Source organism: Pygoscelis adeliae, unplaced genomic scaffold (genome assembly GCF_000699105.1).
Source record: "Pygoscelis adeliae isolate BGI_AS28 unplaced genomic scaffold, ASM69910v1 Scaffold436, whole genome shotgun sequence".
NCBI classification, from domain to species: Eukaryota; Metazoa; Chordata; class Aves; order Sphenisciformes; family Spheniscidae; genus Pygoscelis; species Pygoscelis adeliae.
The window spans coordinates 1,308,685-1,322,288 of record NW_008825051.1 but is presented as its reverse complement, the minus strand read 5'-3'; the positions used below and the strand labels follow the sequence as shown (position 1 = coordinate 1,322,288).

The following is a 13,604-nucleotide window of genomic DNA, read 5'->3' as shown; positions in this document are numbered from 1 at the left end:
GGCCCGGCCCGGCCGGTTCCCGGGGCTGGGCTGGCTGCCCCGTACCCTTCCCTAACCCAGCCCCACGGGACCCACGCTGTCCCCGTATCCTTCCCAGGGGCTGCCCCATAGCCTTCCTATGGGGTTGCCCCAGCTATAGGAACCTGTATTGTCCCCATACGCCTCCCAGGGGCTGCCCCGGCTATAGCGGCCTGGACTGCACCCCATATTGCACCCACCCTGCTGCCCCACATCCTACCTGCGGGGCTGCCCCCATCTACAGGGACCCGGGATGCACCCATTTACCACCCGGGGGGCCGTCCCCGGCTATAGGGACCTGCCTCATTGCCGTGGGGTCGCCCCCGGCTACAGGGACTCGGGGCTGCCCCCGTGTCCTCCCCAAAGATGGTTAAACACCCCTCTTCTAAGGGACGTCTAACACCCCGTGAAAGCGGGGAGAAAGCTCTGCTGGGATTTCCGTGCCCGCTGCTGTGGATATTGTCGTTTCCTTGCTCCGTGGTACGGATTTCACTGCAATGCCCCGACAGGCTCAGGCAGCAGCGTGGGTTACTTTTAAAAAAACAATTTAGTAAAAAAAAAATGTTTTTGATTTCTGTTAAGCAATGCATTTGGGGGGAGGGGAGGATAGGAGAGCCTCCAGCGTGAAATCCAGTCTTCTGGAGGCGTAGCTTTGTATGGATCAGTTGCTGCAGGATCCCTGTTATTAGAGAGCTTTGTGATGGACCAGGTTCACGATAAACACGTAGGGAAGCCTGCCAGATAGTAAAACCTCAGGTGAACATCCTGCCCGAGCAACTACTGTTCTCGTTCAGGATTCAGAAAAATCTACTCTTTTTTGCAGCGGGCAAGAGGCGGGAGAATGCAGTTAGACACAGGACAGACCTCCCGCTTCCCTTGCAGCCTCCCGCGGCTGCCGGCAGCTCTCTGCCTTGATCCAGCTCGGTTTGAGCTGATGTGCGGGCAGGGACGATCGCACGTGTGCATTAACCACGTGAGTGGGGAAACTAACCGCTGGTTGGGAAACATAGTAATCATCGTAATTAAAAAATCAGAATTTACGTCTTAGCTTTTCCCTAGAATCTTGTTTTGCAGGAGAAACAACTTGCAGAGTTCTCCCGTTGTCAAAGAAAAATCATATTTGTTCCTAATGTACTGAAACGATTTGGACACTCAGTCTGATTGAAAGAAGTAAATTGCCGAATTATCACTGCCCCTCAACTGTGGGACTTGTCATTCTTCACATCTTTTGAACATGCAAACTCCTGGATAGAACAGGCGGAGATTAACTGGGTATTACTAATTGCTAATCACAAAGGCTGTCAGGGTAAAATTAGAAAGGGAATGTTTCGTAGAAACCCACCCCCTCTTGCTTAGTGCTTCCAGTATTTGGTTTTCAAGTTTTTGTGGGCAGAGCCTTGAAGCAGGTTTTTTCTTTGCTAGAACAACCGGTTGGGGTTTTTTTTCCGATTTTTATTAGCAAAATACTACTGACCCAGAAGACGGGAACGCTAATGAACACCTAGTACAGACTAAATCCAATTAGTGTGTCTCGAGCTAAGAAGAAGTCATTCACTGCCATTGGAACTGGCTTCTGCTCGGTCTGTGACCCGCGAGGGTACGAGGGAGAGATGCTGCCACGGCCCGAGCGCGGCTCCGCCAAAGGCTCCTCGCCCGGAGGGATGCTCCTGCGGGGACTGGCTGTCGTGGTGCCACTTGCGGGGGATGCCCTGGGACGGGGCAGGCTGGTCTCAGCCTGGGCAGCAGGTATTTTTTTTGCTGAATGCGTCTGGGTTATCAAGGTAGTTTCATCTAGCCTGGACCTGGGGATGGAGTTTGGACATAGAAGCTGCTGGTCCCAAAGTGTTCCTCAGCCTATGGAAAGACCACTTCAAGCTTTACATTAAGTCAGGCTGGTCCAGTTAAGTTCCAGCTGCCCGTGACTGCAGTTATCTTGGTCTAAAGATACAGTCCCACCAGCCGGCTGTACAAACTTCAGTCTGAAGGTGTTTGCATTCACCAGTCTAGAGATTGGGATCTCCGGGAAATATGGAAGTCAAGAGCAGGTACTGGAGTAAGAGGAGGTGTAAGGCGCTAGAAGAATTATAGGCAGCAGCGCCATCTCTACTGTGGCCTCACCAAGCTTGGATATTTTTAAAGCTCAGCTGTAAGGTCGCAGTAACCTCACCTCTGAAGCTGGCTCTGCTCTAAGCAAAAGGTTTGATCGGGGAGCTCCAGACGTCCCCTCCTCCAAGGTTTTTCCTCTTACTCTGAATGAAGTTAAGATGTAGATAACGTGTTTTCAGCACCTTATCCCATATATGGAACAAGCAGAAACCTCTCTGGATTCCCAGTAATGCTGTGTCTCCTCACCCACAGGTCGTGTCCCAGCAGCAGGTGCCCGAGATGCTGATGTGATGCTCACCGCTGCTGGCCGTAGCGGGAGCCGTGCTCGTTGGCAGGGCTATGGGGAAACTGCAGAGTAAAATCAGCTTCCACACCGCCAAATACAGGTAAAACAACCCCAGATGATCCTGTCTTAAGTTAATAAACCAGTTATGAGAATCAATAGAGAACAGCAAAGGAACAGAAAATATAGCAAGCACGTGGTTTTAGTTTCATTATTGAATGTATGAATCAGATTTTCATTTCTGACCCTCGCTTCTAAAGTCTGCTCAGCTTCTTTGGGGGACTGAAATCCAAAATGCAGCATGTAAACATGGCCGGTGGTCGTGCTCTGTGATGGCTAAGGCAGAGCTCTGAAGGCTAACAGCTTCAGGGGTGGCTGTTCGGCCCAAATATCCAGACTGCTTCATTGTCTCTTCAGAGACTGTCATCAGCTTTCATCGGCAAGATGAAATAAATTGGGTGTCTGGCAGCAAGGTGGGTGATCTCTGCCTGGAGATCAGCTGAGAGCACAGGGTGGCAGCCGGGGGGACTCGACGTGCTTGGCAAGGCTGGTGTCAGAGCAAAGGGGAGCAGCAGAGCCTGAAAGGTGTTAGTGGAAGCGGAGGCTGGCAAGATCAACATTTCTTTTCTTCTTTGCACCAGCATGGAGTGAGTAAACGTCTAAATATTTAGCAGCTCTAGAGGTGGAATAGGCCTGCTCCGTCTCACCTAGTCCAGGAGATGCATTTGTCCATTCACAGCTTCTCTTCAGCTTTCTAAAGGCAGATGTTGTCACTCTCCAGCCCAGGCAGTGGTGCCACCTCCCAGACCTCGGTCTCGTCAGGGAATGGCACCCTGACTTTGCCTTTAAGCGCCCTGCAGCTCCCGCCGCTGTCTCTCTGCCTGCTGCAGGGCCGATGGCTCCGTGGAAGAGACAGGACCTGTTCGAGCCGTTCAGCAGCACGGCCCCGCGCACACCGATGCCGTCACTTCTGTGGCTGCTCTCAAACCAGACCTGTGTGTGTCAGGAGGAAGGGATAAGGTGAGGTACCCCGCGCCACGGGGCACAAAGCACAGGCACAGGCAGGAAAATGTATTGACAGGTTAGGAAAATAAAGTTTAAATGTGAGCTTTAAACATTTCCATGAACGGTAACAACTTTGTCAGTTGCTGAATTCAGAAAGAAAAGATGAGCTTAGAGTGAGGGCATACACTGGAGCACATTGAATCAAATTCTGTAACCTCTCCAGAGCTCAGATCACATCAAATGCTCTCACCCAGGCCTGGAATCACGGGACTGGCCCTTCTCTTACGTTACCTGGCAATGGACGGGCTCTAAAGACAGTTGTATATGCTGTAGGAGCTCAAAACCAGAAGAACCCGTTCCCTCTCCAGGCTTGGACTGTGCGCGGGTCTCGGTGTAACGTAACCAAGAACGCGCATAATCCCCCTTCACCCGCTCTCCTGCGGCCGCTGCTGATTGCCTCTCCCTGCTCCTCTGCAGAGCGTGGCTGTTTGCAGCTGGAGATCCGGGGCTGCGCTGCGGCGGTTCGTCGGGCACGAGCGGGAGGTCACCAAGGTGAGCGACAACCGATCGAGTGCGGTGGGGTCTCCCGTACTGTTACCTGTCAGAAACGGGGGAACCAGGCACGATGGAGCGATGGTTTGCCATCCACAGAGGGCTCGCTTTGCTCCGTCAGAAAGAGGGACCGGGGTATCGGAATGCGTTAGGTTTTTCCCAAGGTCCCAACTGATACTTTGCTGTCCAGGGAAGCAGCAGGGAGTGGTTGCATCCAGACGAAACAGGGCTCCAGGAGGCTTGGACATGGGCTTATCTTCCCCTCCAAGAGCCTGGGTAGCAAAAACTCAGGAAGAATTACTAGGTCAAATTTTTGATTCAGAGATGCCGCTCACTTTTCTTCAGGTCTCATTCCGCTGGACTCATCGTTATTCTACAAATCAGCCATGCCTGGGAACAGCAGGGCTTTAATTTTCCTTCTGGCATCCTGATTACAAAGCCAAACACGCTACTCGGAGAGGAAACGTGCGTGCGTGGCGTGGCCGGTGCACCTCGGCTGGGGACAGCCCCGTGGGTCCCCTGTGCTGTGGGCATTGGAGGGGGCTTCGTTCATCCCAGTGCTCAAAGCAACCGTGCACTGGGCTCATTTGGGTTTTTAAGGAAGTTTTTCCCATAAAATTAATGGTTTCTGAGAACAAGATCCAAGAACCCCCATCCACCATCCAGCTCCCTAGTTCTGAGAGGACGTGGGTCCCGCTAGCGGGTCGCACACCCCAGCTGCCCGACATTCCCTGCCACGACACACACGGCCACAGTACGGGCTGCAGCAATCGCACTCAGGCTGAGCGGTTTCCCCCGGCCCCGCTGCGTCGGGGTTTGCCTGTGGCTGGGATTTGGCAGAGCAGAAGCAAGCAGGAGTCCCAGTGTGAGCGTCGGGCAATCCGGCACATGCACATCCAGCACGGGCAAAACAGAGTTTGAAGGTCAGGCTCTCCCCAGTCACGTTTCTGCACGTCTTCGGCTTTGACACGACAGCAGGAGTGTTGTGTTCTCCCCGCGCACAGCTGGGCTGGGTGGGGACAAGCTTCTCCCATCTTGTCCTTGGCAGGTCACCTCTGCCCCTGAATCAAACAGAGGCTTCAGTGCATCCCGGGACAAGACGGTGATGATGTGGGAGCTTCACGGGACTTCGGGGCCAAGCCAGCACTTCCCAGGACACGACCTGGTTGTTACTGGACTGGCTGTGAGCCCGGGTGAGGGACAACACGCTCCCATTCCCCAGGGATTTCTTGACAGCTTTTCTTGACCTTTTTTTGTATGTTAACTTGTGGTTGCAGATGCCTCCCAGCTGTGCACGGGTTCACGAGACAACACCATGTGCAAGTGGGACACAGAGACCGGAGAGTGTCTGGGCAGAGCCGCTATCTCCAGGAATCTGGTAGGAGCCGCTGGTTCCTTGCAGTCTATCATGGCACCTCGCTGCCTACTTGGTTATTTCACACATGAAGCCGTGTAGAGTGAATTTGCTCTGAGCTCGGTGCTACAAGAAGCCCTCGAGGCACTGCACGGGTTGCCTGTGCACCTGGGGAGACCAAAGCTTGAGGCCAGTTACTTCATTCTCCAGGTAACAACAAATCCAGGAGCACAAAGGTACCAAGAGACATACGGCAATTTATTAACGCTCTACCTCAGAGCTGTTAGGAAGCACATCATGCGGTGGGGGCTGCATTCCCTTCTGTACCAGCCCAGCAGCGGAGCTGGTATGGGTACCGTCTTCTAGTGCGCGCGGTACCCCTATTCCCATGGCTCTGTGTCCTGTTGAGCTGTTGGCACCTCCCTGCCTGCAGATAACCCCCAGCAGCCACGCTGGGATTGAACCTGGTGGGGGAGCAGCGTTGGTGCGAAGCAGAAAAAAACCTCATCCAACATTTCCTGCTCACAACCCAGCACGAGGAGGGAGAGGATGGGAGCTCGGTGGCTGCGTATCTACAGGCGGACACCAGCCTGGGCTGCACACAGAGGTGGGCTTCTGCTCATCCTTTCCTCTCCGCAGGTCACACACCTGTGCTGGGTTCCTGGGGAGCCTTACGTCATCCAGACCTCAGAGGATAAAACAATCAGGTAAATTCTACGTGTGGCCACGGAGAAGGGAGTTGGGGCACACGGGGATTATGGAAGATGTCGGTGCACAAGGGGCTGTTTCTTTGGTTGTCATGACCACCTGGTCTCCTGTACCCTGCTGGGGTGGCTAGAAGCCACCTTCCAGCTCACCTGGGTCTTGGAGCATGGTCTCTTGCCAGGGGAGGACAGTATGGGGACACCCCTGGCTGTAAGCAGCACTGGGTGGCGACTGTGGGTGAAAAAGAGAATTTATAAAAAAGCTCAGCACAGCTGCTCTGGCTAAAGATTGATCCAGGACAGATAAATGCAAGGGTGCAGTGAGAGCTTTGGGAGCTCGGCTTGCTGGGAGGAAGGAGGGGGACTGCCCCACGAGGGACGGCAGCAAGGGCAAAGCGTGAGGGCGCAGCAAGGGTGCGCAGGAGGGCATGGAGGGAAGCCCATCGTGGCACTGATGCATCAGTCCCCCTTCCCCGCTCCTATTCCTTCCAGGATCTGGGACAGCCGGGAGCTGCAGGTGGCACACACGTTTCCAGCCAAGCAGCACATTCAGACGTGCTGCGACGTGAGCCAGGACGGGCGGTACTGCCTCAGCAGCAGCAGCGGCTCCGCTGGCGAGGGCGGCGAGGCGACCGTGAGTTTGCTGGGCAGCAAGTCCTGCTTTTTCTGGTTTTTCTCCAATGTCAACGGCATACAGCGGAGGGCAGCAGATCAGTGCTCCAAGGATCTGCTTGCTCCCGTTGCGTTGGCCTTATGCCAGTGTCACCAGCCAGGGCCAGAGCTTACCGTCTTCCTGCCTGTCCCTTCGGTAAGTCTTCTGCTCAGAGAACATCCGAGCAGATATTCTTCCTGATTAAAGCACTGGGGTTTTGTTTCAGTAATGGCATCGAGGAGCATGAGGTTCTTGCAGAAAGCCTGTAAGGGCCCCCTTGCTCGAGGTGTTTCCAAACCAGGGATACAATCCTGCAGGTTCTGAGCCCCGTGTGTGAGCATCAAGAGGATGAGACCATCCCATCCCAGGGAGAGCAGGGCTGAGGACGGGAGCAGGCTGGAGTCGTGGTTTTCTGCCTGCACAGTCTTAGCCCATCAGCTCTAATGGGCGTGGGCACATACTCACATAGTCACCGGTGGTGAAAATCCTTTGGGGTTTGAAGTTCTCCAGGACTGTGAGCATGAGCAGGGCACAAAGGCGGTAGACATTGTACTCTGAGGACTGGCAGGGAGCTCTTAATCCAAAACCATCTTCCTTTCGTTGTAAAACAGCTCCGTGTTGGCAAGTGACAGTAACAGAGCCTGAGCTCTAAACGCTGCCTGTTGCCTTGCAGCTGTGGGACCTACGGCAGACGAGGAACCGAGTGCGTGAGTACAAAGGGCATTTCCAGACCACGACCTCATGCGTTTTCTTTCCACGGGGCCCAGCTCTCGCCCCCAGCATTGCCACGTCCTCGTACGACAGCACAGTGAAGGTCTGGGACCAACACAGTGGAGGTAGGGGAGGGTCCTGCCCACTCAGTGTGCCTTACCCTGGGATAACAAAACTGCTTCCTTCGTTTCTGTCTACCGGTGGTAATGGGGACAATGAAGCCTGAAATCTCTGGGTGTTACTCTAATCCAGCTGCAGGGCAGGGTGGAGATATGCCCCAGAGCAAACCCTCCAGCGAAGGAGGGTGTTTGGGTGCGTAATGTTGGAGGTGACGGGGTTGTCACCTAGGACAATAGGAGTGCTCCTAGACTAAAAGGAAGTAATGACAAGATGGCTTTTAAAGATATGTCCAAGTTCAGCAATGAAAGAACAAATGATAAAAGATCAAAAAGAACAGAGGAACTCTGGGGCTTTCCGCAGATACCAGTGGAAAGTTGTAAAGAATAGAAGTTGTGCTGGAGGATAGAGGGCTGGTCAGCAGCTGCCCTCAATTTGATCATCCTCTTGAAGGGGGATTGTGGGCATTTCGGGGTTAACCCTGCCTGCTGGAGTACTTGGTGAGGGCCAGTCCTCACCTGAGCTGGACACAAAGGCTGTTAACCTGCCAAGCCCTGCCACAGCAGCAGCTTGTTAGTAACCGAACGCCTTGGGCAGAAGGCAGAGACCTCTTGGGAAACGGTTCAGGTTCACAGATGGGCACTGAATGCAGAAGTCATCAGCATTAGACACTCCCCGTGGCTAAGCACCTCTCCAAATGCACTTATTTAACATAGGATGAAAATAGAAACCCGATGATCTCCCACAGAAAACTCTCACCTTCTGTTTCACTTACCTCTTTCACCCTGGTGCCTGTGCACGCCGAGACAGCCGCGGGGTTGGCAGCAGCTTTATTTTCATCCTATTGCCTTCACAAGTGGGTGACCTTCACAGCCGTCAGCCTTAATTCAGGTGCTCTTGGAAGGGTGTAAGTCACCACGAGTTGCCTGTACGTCTGTGTCAAATGTGGCTCTGTTAGCAGCTCAGCGTGGGGTTAGCGTCTGCACGAATGCTGCCTCAGGATATTTTTTAATACTAGACACAAACAGAAGGGCTGATGTGGTGCTGGATATTGTAAATCTTATTTCTGTTTCTCTTTTGGTGATTTATCAAAACTGCATGTTGAGTGTAGCACAGTCCTTAGGAAGAATTTTTCTGGACCGTAAGCAATTTGGGAGAAAAAGGCGTGTTAGGAATGCCTCCACACGAGCCCTGCAGCTCTGCCCAGTGGGGTCTGTCTGTCCATCCATCCCTGCTTCCTCTCCAGGGAAGGGGCAGAGCCCGACCTCAGCCTGGATCCACGTTAGCTGGGCGACGCACAGATCCCCTGTGGGGCTTACGGGGGTGGAGGGTGTCTCTTCCAGAGGGCACGTCCCGTTGCCTTTGGACGTGGGACAGCGAGGGGTGCAGCTCACCCTCGGAGCAGACAGATGCACACGGGCAAAGCCAGGAGGTGGGAGGTTGGTGCGGTCATGTCTCATCTCGTCAAACCATGTCCCAAGTGACTTGTCTCTTCCCTCCCCAGCCTGCCTGGCCACCTTGTGCCTCGAGGGATCGGGACCGCTGGCCTCGCTGGCCGTCTGCGACAGCTCCACACTGCTCTGTGCCAGTTTTAACTCGGGAATTCACGTACTCCAGATGAGTGACCATGCGGACCTGCTGCTGGAGGAGGTGGCAGCGTTTTGACTGTAGTAACCTTTCCAACAGAGACTGCCCTGCAAGGGGATGCGATTCCCTGAGAGTTTCCCTGTCTGCAAGCACCAGGAGACCTTGTGCCTGTAGAGCAGCAATGTGCGATCAGCGGGGCAGGGGGATTTACTGGTTTCAGTTTGTGGGTGGCAGGAAGGCACTGGAGTTGTCTAGAAGAAAAGCCAAAGCATGGATGCATTCGGGCCAAGTTCTCACTCCTGAAAGAGCCTTGTGAATTTTTTTATTTACAAAACCTCTATGCAGGCTAGCTGCACGTGATGGGGGCTAATGGAGGAGGAGATGAGCTGCGAGAAGCCAAGGGGCAGCGCTGAAGGGGGCCAGGGCACGGGGCAGGGAACGCTCGGCCTCCTTCCCCTTGCTCCAGTTGAGTGGAGCTGAACGTGGTGCGACAGAAACCCTGCACGGGGATTTATACCCCGGGAACAACGTGAGTGTAAACGCAGAACATTCACTGGCGTCCAAAATTTAATCCTAAGCCAGCTAGAAACGTGGGAGCCTGCAGGGCGACTGCTGGGCCAGCATCATCCCGTGAGTGGCAACCTGATGAGAAACGCCCTGGGGGGGCTTGTCCCGGCTGCGCCGCTGGGAGCCCCCCCCTGCACAGCGGCCAGGCGGGGACGGTCCCTTTAGCAGCCACTTTATGAGGTGGGTAAGAACCAGCTTGAGCACGCACAGCTGGTATCCAGGCTTACGCAAGAGGAGGCTGCAATGAAGTATTTTTCTGTGTTAGTCACTGGCCTCTCGACCCATAGTATTTTCCCTGGGAGTAAATAAGAGCCAGCACACAGCACGTGGCAGGTACCACCATACTGGCACTCCGCTAGACGAAAAGTAACTTGTGAGTGGGTTTGGGTTTGTTTTTTTTCTTCTTAAAACACAATCTCCAACTTCTGTTGAGAACAGCACTGTGTTCACTCCCAAGGAACATGGGCAGCTGCTCTCCAGCTGACAACGGGGAGATGAATCGGTCTTCTCTTCTCCCAAAGGTTTCTTACGACAGCAGACAGAAATCAAACCGTGTGTTGCGAAGTAACTGTAATTTCTCCATTCCTTAGTCAGACCCAGAGGCTAGGGTGCACATTCAAAACACGTTTTGATTTTCCAGAACACAACATTTGCAAAACCTCAATTTAAAGAATAAACGACAAATAAGAAAGCTCCGCACAGTGCAAGTTAGAACACGACAATCCTACACTGAAATAGCCTTCTTTGTATCGTCTCAGTGAGACACAGCAAAAACTTGAACAGGAGATGCCTACATGGGTTTGAAACACCCGGTTCATGAGACCGCTCAAGGAGCGAGGACATGAGACGGTACACGGAAAAGAAAAATTTCCCTGGCCTTTAAGATCTACTGTGAGCGAGTACAAAGGGGACGCAGACCTCCACATTCAGAGACTCCCCTGCAGCGGCAGGGGAAGCAGGGTACCATCCTCCTGTAACTGACAGCTAGTTTTTCTTTCTTCAAATGCAAATCAAATTTGAAGCCACAGACTCCTACCAAAGGCTCCTGGAAAACGGAAGGTAAGAAGGGCATTAAGAGAGGCTGAACAGCACACCATACCCGAGGTGTTGTGAGGCCACCTACAAATGTTTAGAACAGACTGGAGAAAACCTGTGAGCCTAACTTGGAAGGGAGGGTGGAAGCAGATGGATCATCTCCAAATTACAGCAGAAAGCAGTGTCTGCAGTATAAAAACAAAGTCCTAAAAAGAGGAAAAACATCACCCAAGATTTGACTCCAACCAAGCCCTGGCAAACACAGGTGCTTCAGAAACACCTCAACCCAAGACCAGCCAGTGACTACCGCTGCCGTAATGCATGTTGCAATAGCCGACTCCTTTTTTTTTTTCCTTTAATATAAAAAAAGCAAGTCTTAGCTGAAAGCCATTAACGTCTCCATTCCCGTTCACCAGCAGCACCTCTGAGCTACTCCGCTGTCCACAACTTGAAGGTTCTGTCATAGGAGCAGGTCGCTATCAGCTGGCCGTCGAGGGAGATATCCAGTCCCATCACCTTTCCCTCGTGACCAGCCAGCGTCTTCAAAGGCGACCAGCCGGGGTGAGTCCAGATCTTTGCGGTGTTGTCGTAAGCGCCTGTGAGCAGGAAGTTTCCGTGATTGGCTGCAGTAGAGGAGGAGAAAAAGGGAGAAGCGAGATTTGCAAATAAAAACTTGACAAATTGTCTCTGCTAACCAGTACAGGCCTTCTTGACCTGAAGATGCATTTCTGAGTTGCCCCATCCCCTGCCACCTCAGCTCAGGAGAGGCAGGGATAAGGAACGTCAGAGAGAAGGCACCTACGTTCAAATTTCACCCCGGTCACCAGGTTCTGATGGGCAGGAATGGTGTAGATGCACTTCCTCTGGCGGAGGTCCCACACTTTGCAAGTATTGTCACCGCTGCCAGTTGCGACGTGGTATCTGCCAAAGGGTGGAGGAAGAACATGTTGTTGGGAGCTGGGGTTTGTACTCAGAGCTCCCGTGTGAACCATGCAAGCTCCTTTCTTACCCATTTGGGGAGAAGTTAACCCCGTAGATCTCCTTCAGGTGGCCTTCTAGAAACATGATACAGCGTCCCGTGCGCAAGTCCCACACCCGGCCAAAAGCATCCAGTCCACTGGGAAGAGAGAACCCGAGCACTACCCATCAGAGACCCCAGCAACTGCCAGAGTACGCTCAGCTTCACCCGCAGAAATCGCTGGGGCGCTTGGCATCAGACAGCGACAAAACCTTGATAGTATTTCACATCCAGTCCTGACGCAAAGCAAACTCACCCAGTCCCAGCGAGAGAGCCGTCTGTGTGAAAGGCAATGTCATAGACACCTTTACTGTGCCCTTCCTGATGGAGAATCTCCTCCTGAGCTTCCAAGTCCCACAAGCGCCATGAGTGATCGTAGCTGTAAAAACAAAGCATTTGTCCAACTAAACGTATCTCCAGGGAGAATAACAGGATATTTCACTAACTCTGTGGGCCTTTTATTTCCAGCTGGAGACCAACAGCATCTCACATGAGGGGCAGAGAACAGAATCCCAATGACTTGCTGTTATTTAGTTATTTTAGTTGAAGATGTCCCTGCCCACGGCAGGGGGTTGGACTAGGTGACCTTTAGAGGTCCCTTCCAACCCAAACTATTCTATGATTCTATGATTTACACTGCAACAGCCCAGCTGTTGTCAAGAATGGCCAACCCTTGCGCATGCGGGGCTCCTCTGCAGACAAGCAGTGGTACCCATGGGGCTACCAGCTAGATGTTACCAGCTAGGTAGTGTCTTAAACCAAATAACCAAATCTCCATACCAGGTAGTACCCAGGAACCTGCCAGATGGGTGCCACATCACACGTGCCACTCTCATGCTGTGTCCTTCAATATCTGCCACCGGTTCATCACTGAAAAACCAGAAACAAAAGTCATCGGACACTGGTCAGAGGTGGCTGGCTCTAGCCAGGCCTTTGCAAGCATTATGATCACAGCAAGACAGCTGCTAATTAAGCGCAAGCCAGACAGGAAAATCAGAGTTCTAACTAGTGACTCTGAATTCTGCCTTCTGTTCACACAGCTAAAGCTCTAAGTGAAACCCATGAATGTGGATTCACGTTGGTTATAAAGTTCTCCTGGGGTAATTATTTCCAGAAAATTAACAAGGCCCTTGTTAATTGCACTTTGAAAGTGGCAACAGCAGAAACAAAACGCGGACTCCCTGGACAGCAGGGAGTTTTACTGCGGCTACACAGAACACATCCCCAACTACAGCAAATCCAGCTGTGCTGAGGAATCGCAGGGCAGGCAGGATAGAGTGAATATTTATTCTCCCAGAATTACAGTCAGCAGGCCAGCAGCCTTCAGCAGAAGACCTGAACAGCGTGCAGAGTTTCTGTCCAACAGACCAACTAAAGAGACGTGGTCACATGAGACTAATAAACAACCCGTCCCTTTGCACAGGTATGCTTCTGCAATTAGAAACAGTGGCTTTCAGCTAAGGATAAACAACTGAGCATCTCGGAGTAGCCTGCCTCTTCCTCAGGCGCACTGCAGGGCTCCACTTTTCAAACACAGCAGGTGCTAGGGCTCGGTATCTACACGTTCTCTTCTTCACAGGCTTGAGATAGATGCTGCTCATCTTCCAAAACTACACTGTGCAATGACAGGGCCGCTTGTTTTTATTACTGGATGAAGCTATGGTGCATGGTCATGTATTTGGTTAGTCCCTCTCTGAATACTGGTGCTTCCCAATAACTCAGAAGTTCATTTCTTAATATCCAAGAGGGGAAATTTTCTCCTAAATAAAAGGTTAGAATGAAACAATCTCCACATCTTCCATCCATCACCCAAAGCAGTTTACCAGTGCCCAGCAGCAATTCTGACTTGGTTCTTTTCAGACGATTTCCCCTCACCTTGATTCCCCTAATCAGGG

At 52.5% G+C, this 13,604-nt stretch overlaps 3 protein-coding genes across 3 annotated transcripts in view; 1 reads left to right on the top strand and 2 right to left on the bottom strand.

The window, feature by feature from the left end:
* BSPRY (B-box and SPRY domain containing) overlaps window positions 1–256 on the bottom strand; it is a 10,436-nt gene extending 10,180 nt beyond the window's left edge. The window contains 1 exon segment of the mRNA XM_009326389.1: window positions 239–256. Coding sequence (XP_009324664.1) covers window positions 239–256 — 18 coding nt within the window.
* Window positions 257–2,463: 2,207 nt separating this feature from the next.
* WDR31 (WD repeat domain 31) lies at window positions 2,464–9,167 on the top strand. The gene is made up of 9 exons (XM_009326369.1): window positions 2,464–2,510; window positions 3,298–3,427; window positions 3,890–3,964; window positions 5,013–5,157; window positions 5,242–5,342; window positions 5,958–6,025; window positions 6,515–6,656; window positions 7,348–7,510; window positions 9,007–9,167. The coding sequence occupies exons 1-9, from the start codon at window positions 2,464–2,466 to the stop codon at window positions 9,165–9,167; spliced, it is 1,032 nt and encodes a 343-aa protein (XP_009324644.1).
* Window positions 9,168–10,210: 1,043 nt separating this feature from the next.
* PRPF4 (pre-mRNA processing factor 4) overlaps window positions 10,211–13,604 on the bottom strand; it is a 12,671-nt gene continuing 9,277 nt past the window's right edge. The window contains exons 12-16 of the mRNA XM_009326388.1: window positions 12,490–12,579; window positions 11,966–12,088; window positions 11,701–11,808; window positions 11,494–11,612; window positions 10,211–11,314 (exon numbers count right to left, since the gene is read on the bottom strand). Coding sequence (XP_009324663.1) covers window positions 11,121–11,314; window positions 11,494–11,612; window positions 11,701–11,808; window positions 11,966–12,088; window positions 12,490–12,579 — 634 coding nt within the window. The 3' untranslated portion in view covers window positions 10,211–11,120. The remainder of the gene's footprint in view (window positions 11,315–11,493; window positions 11,613–11,700; window positions 11,809–11,965; window positions 12,089–12,489; window positions 12,580–13,604) is intronic.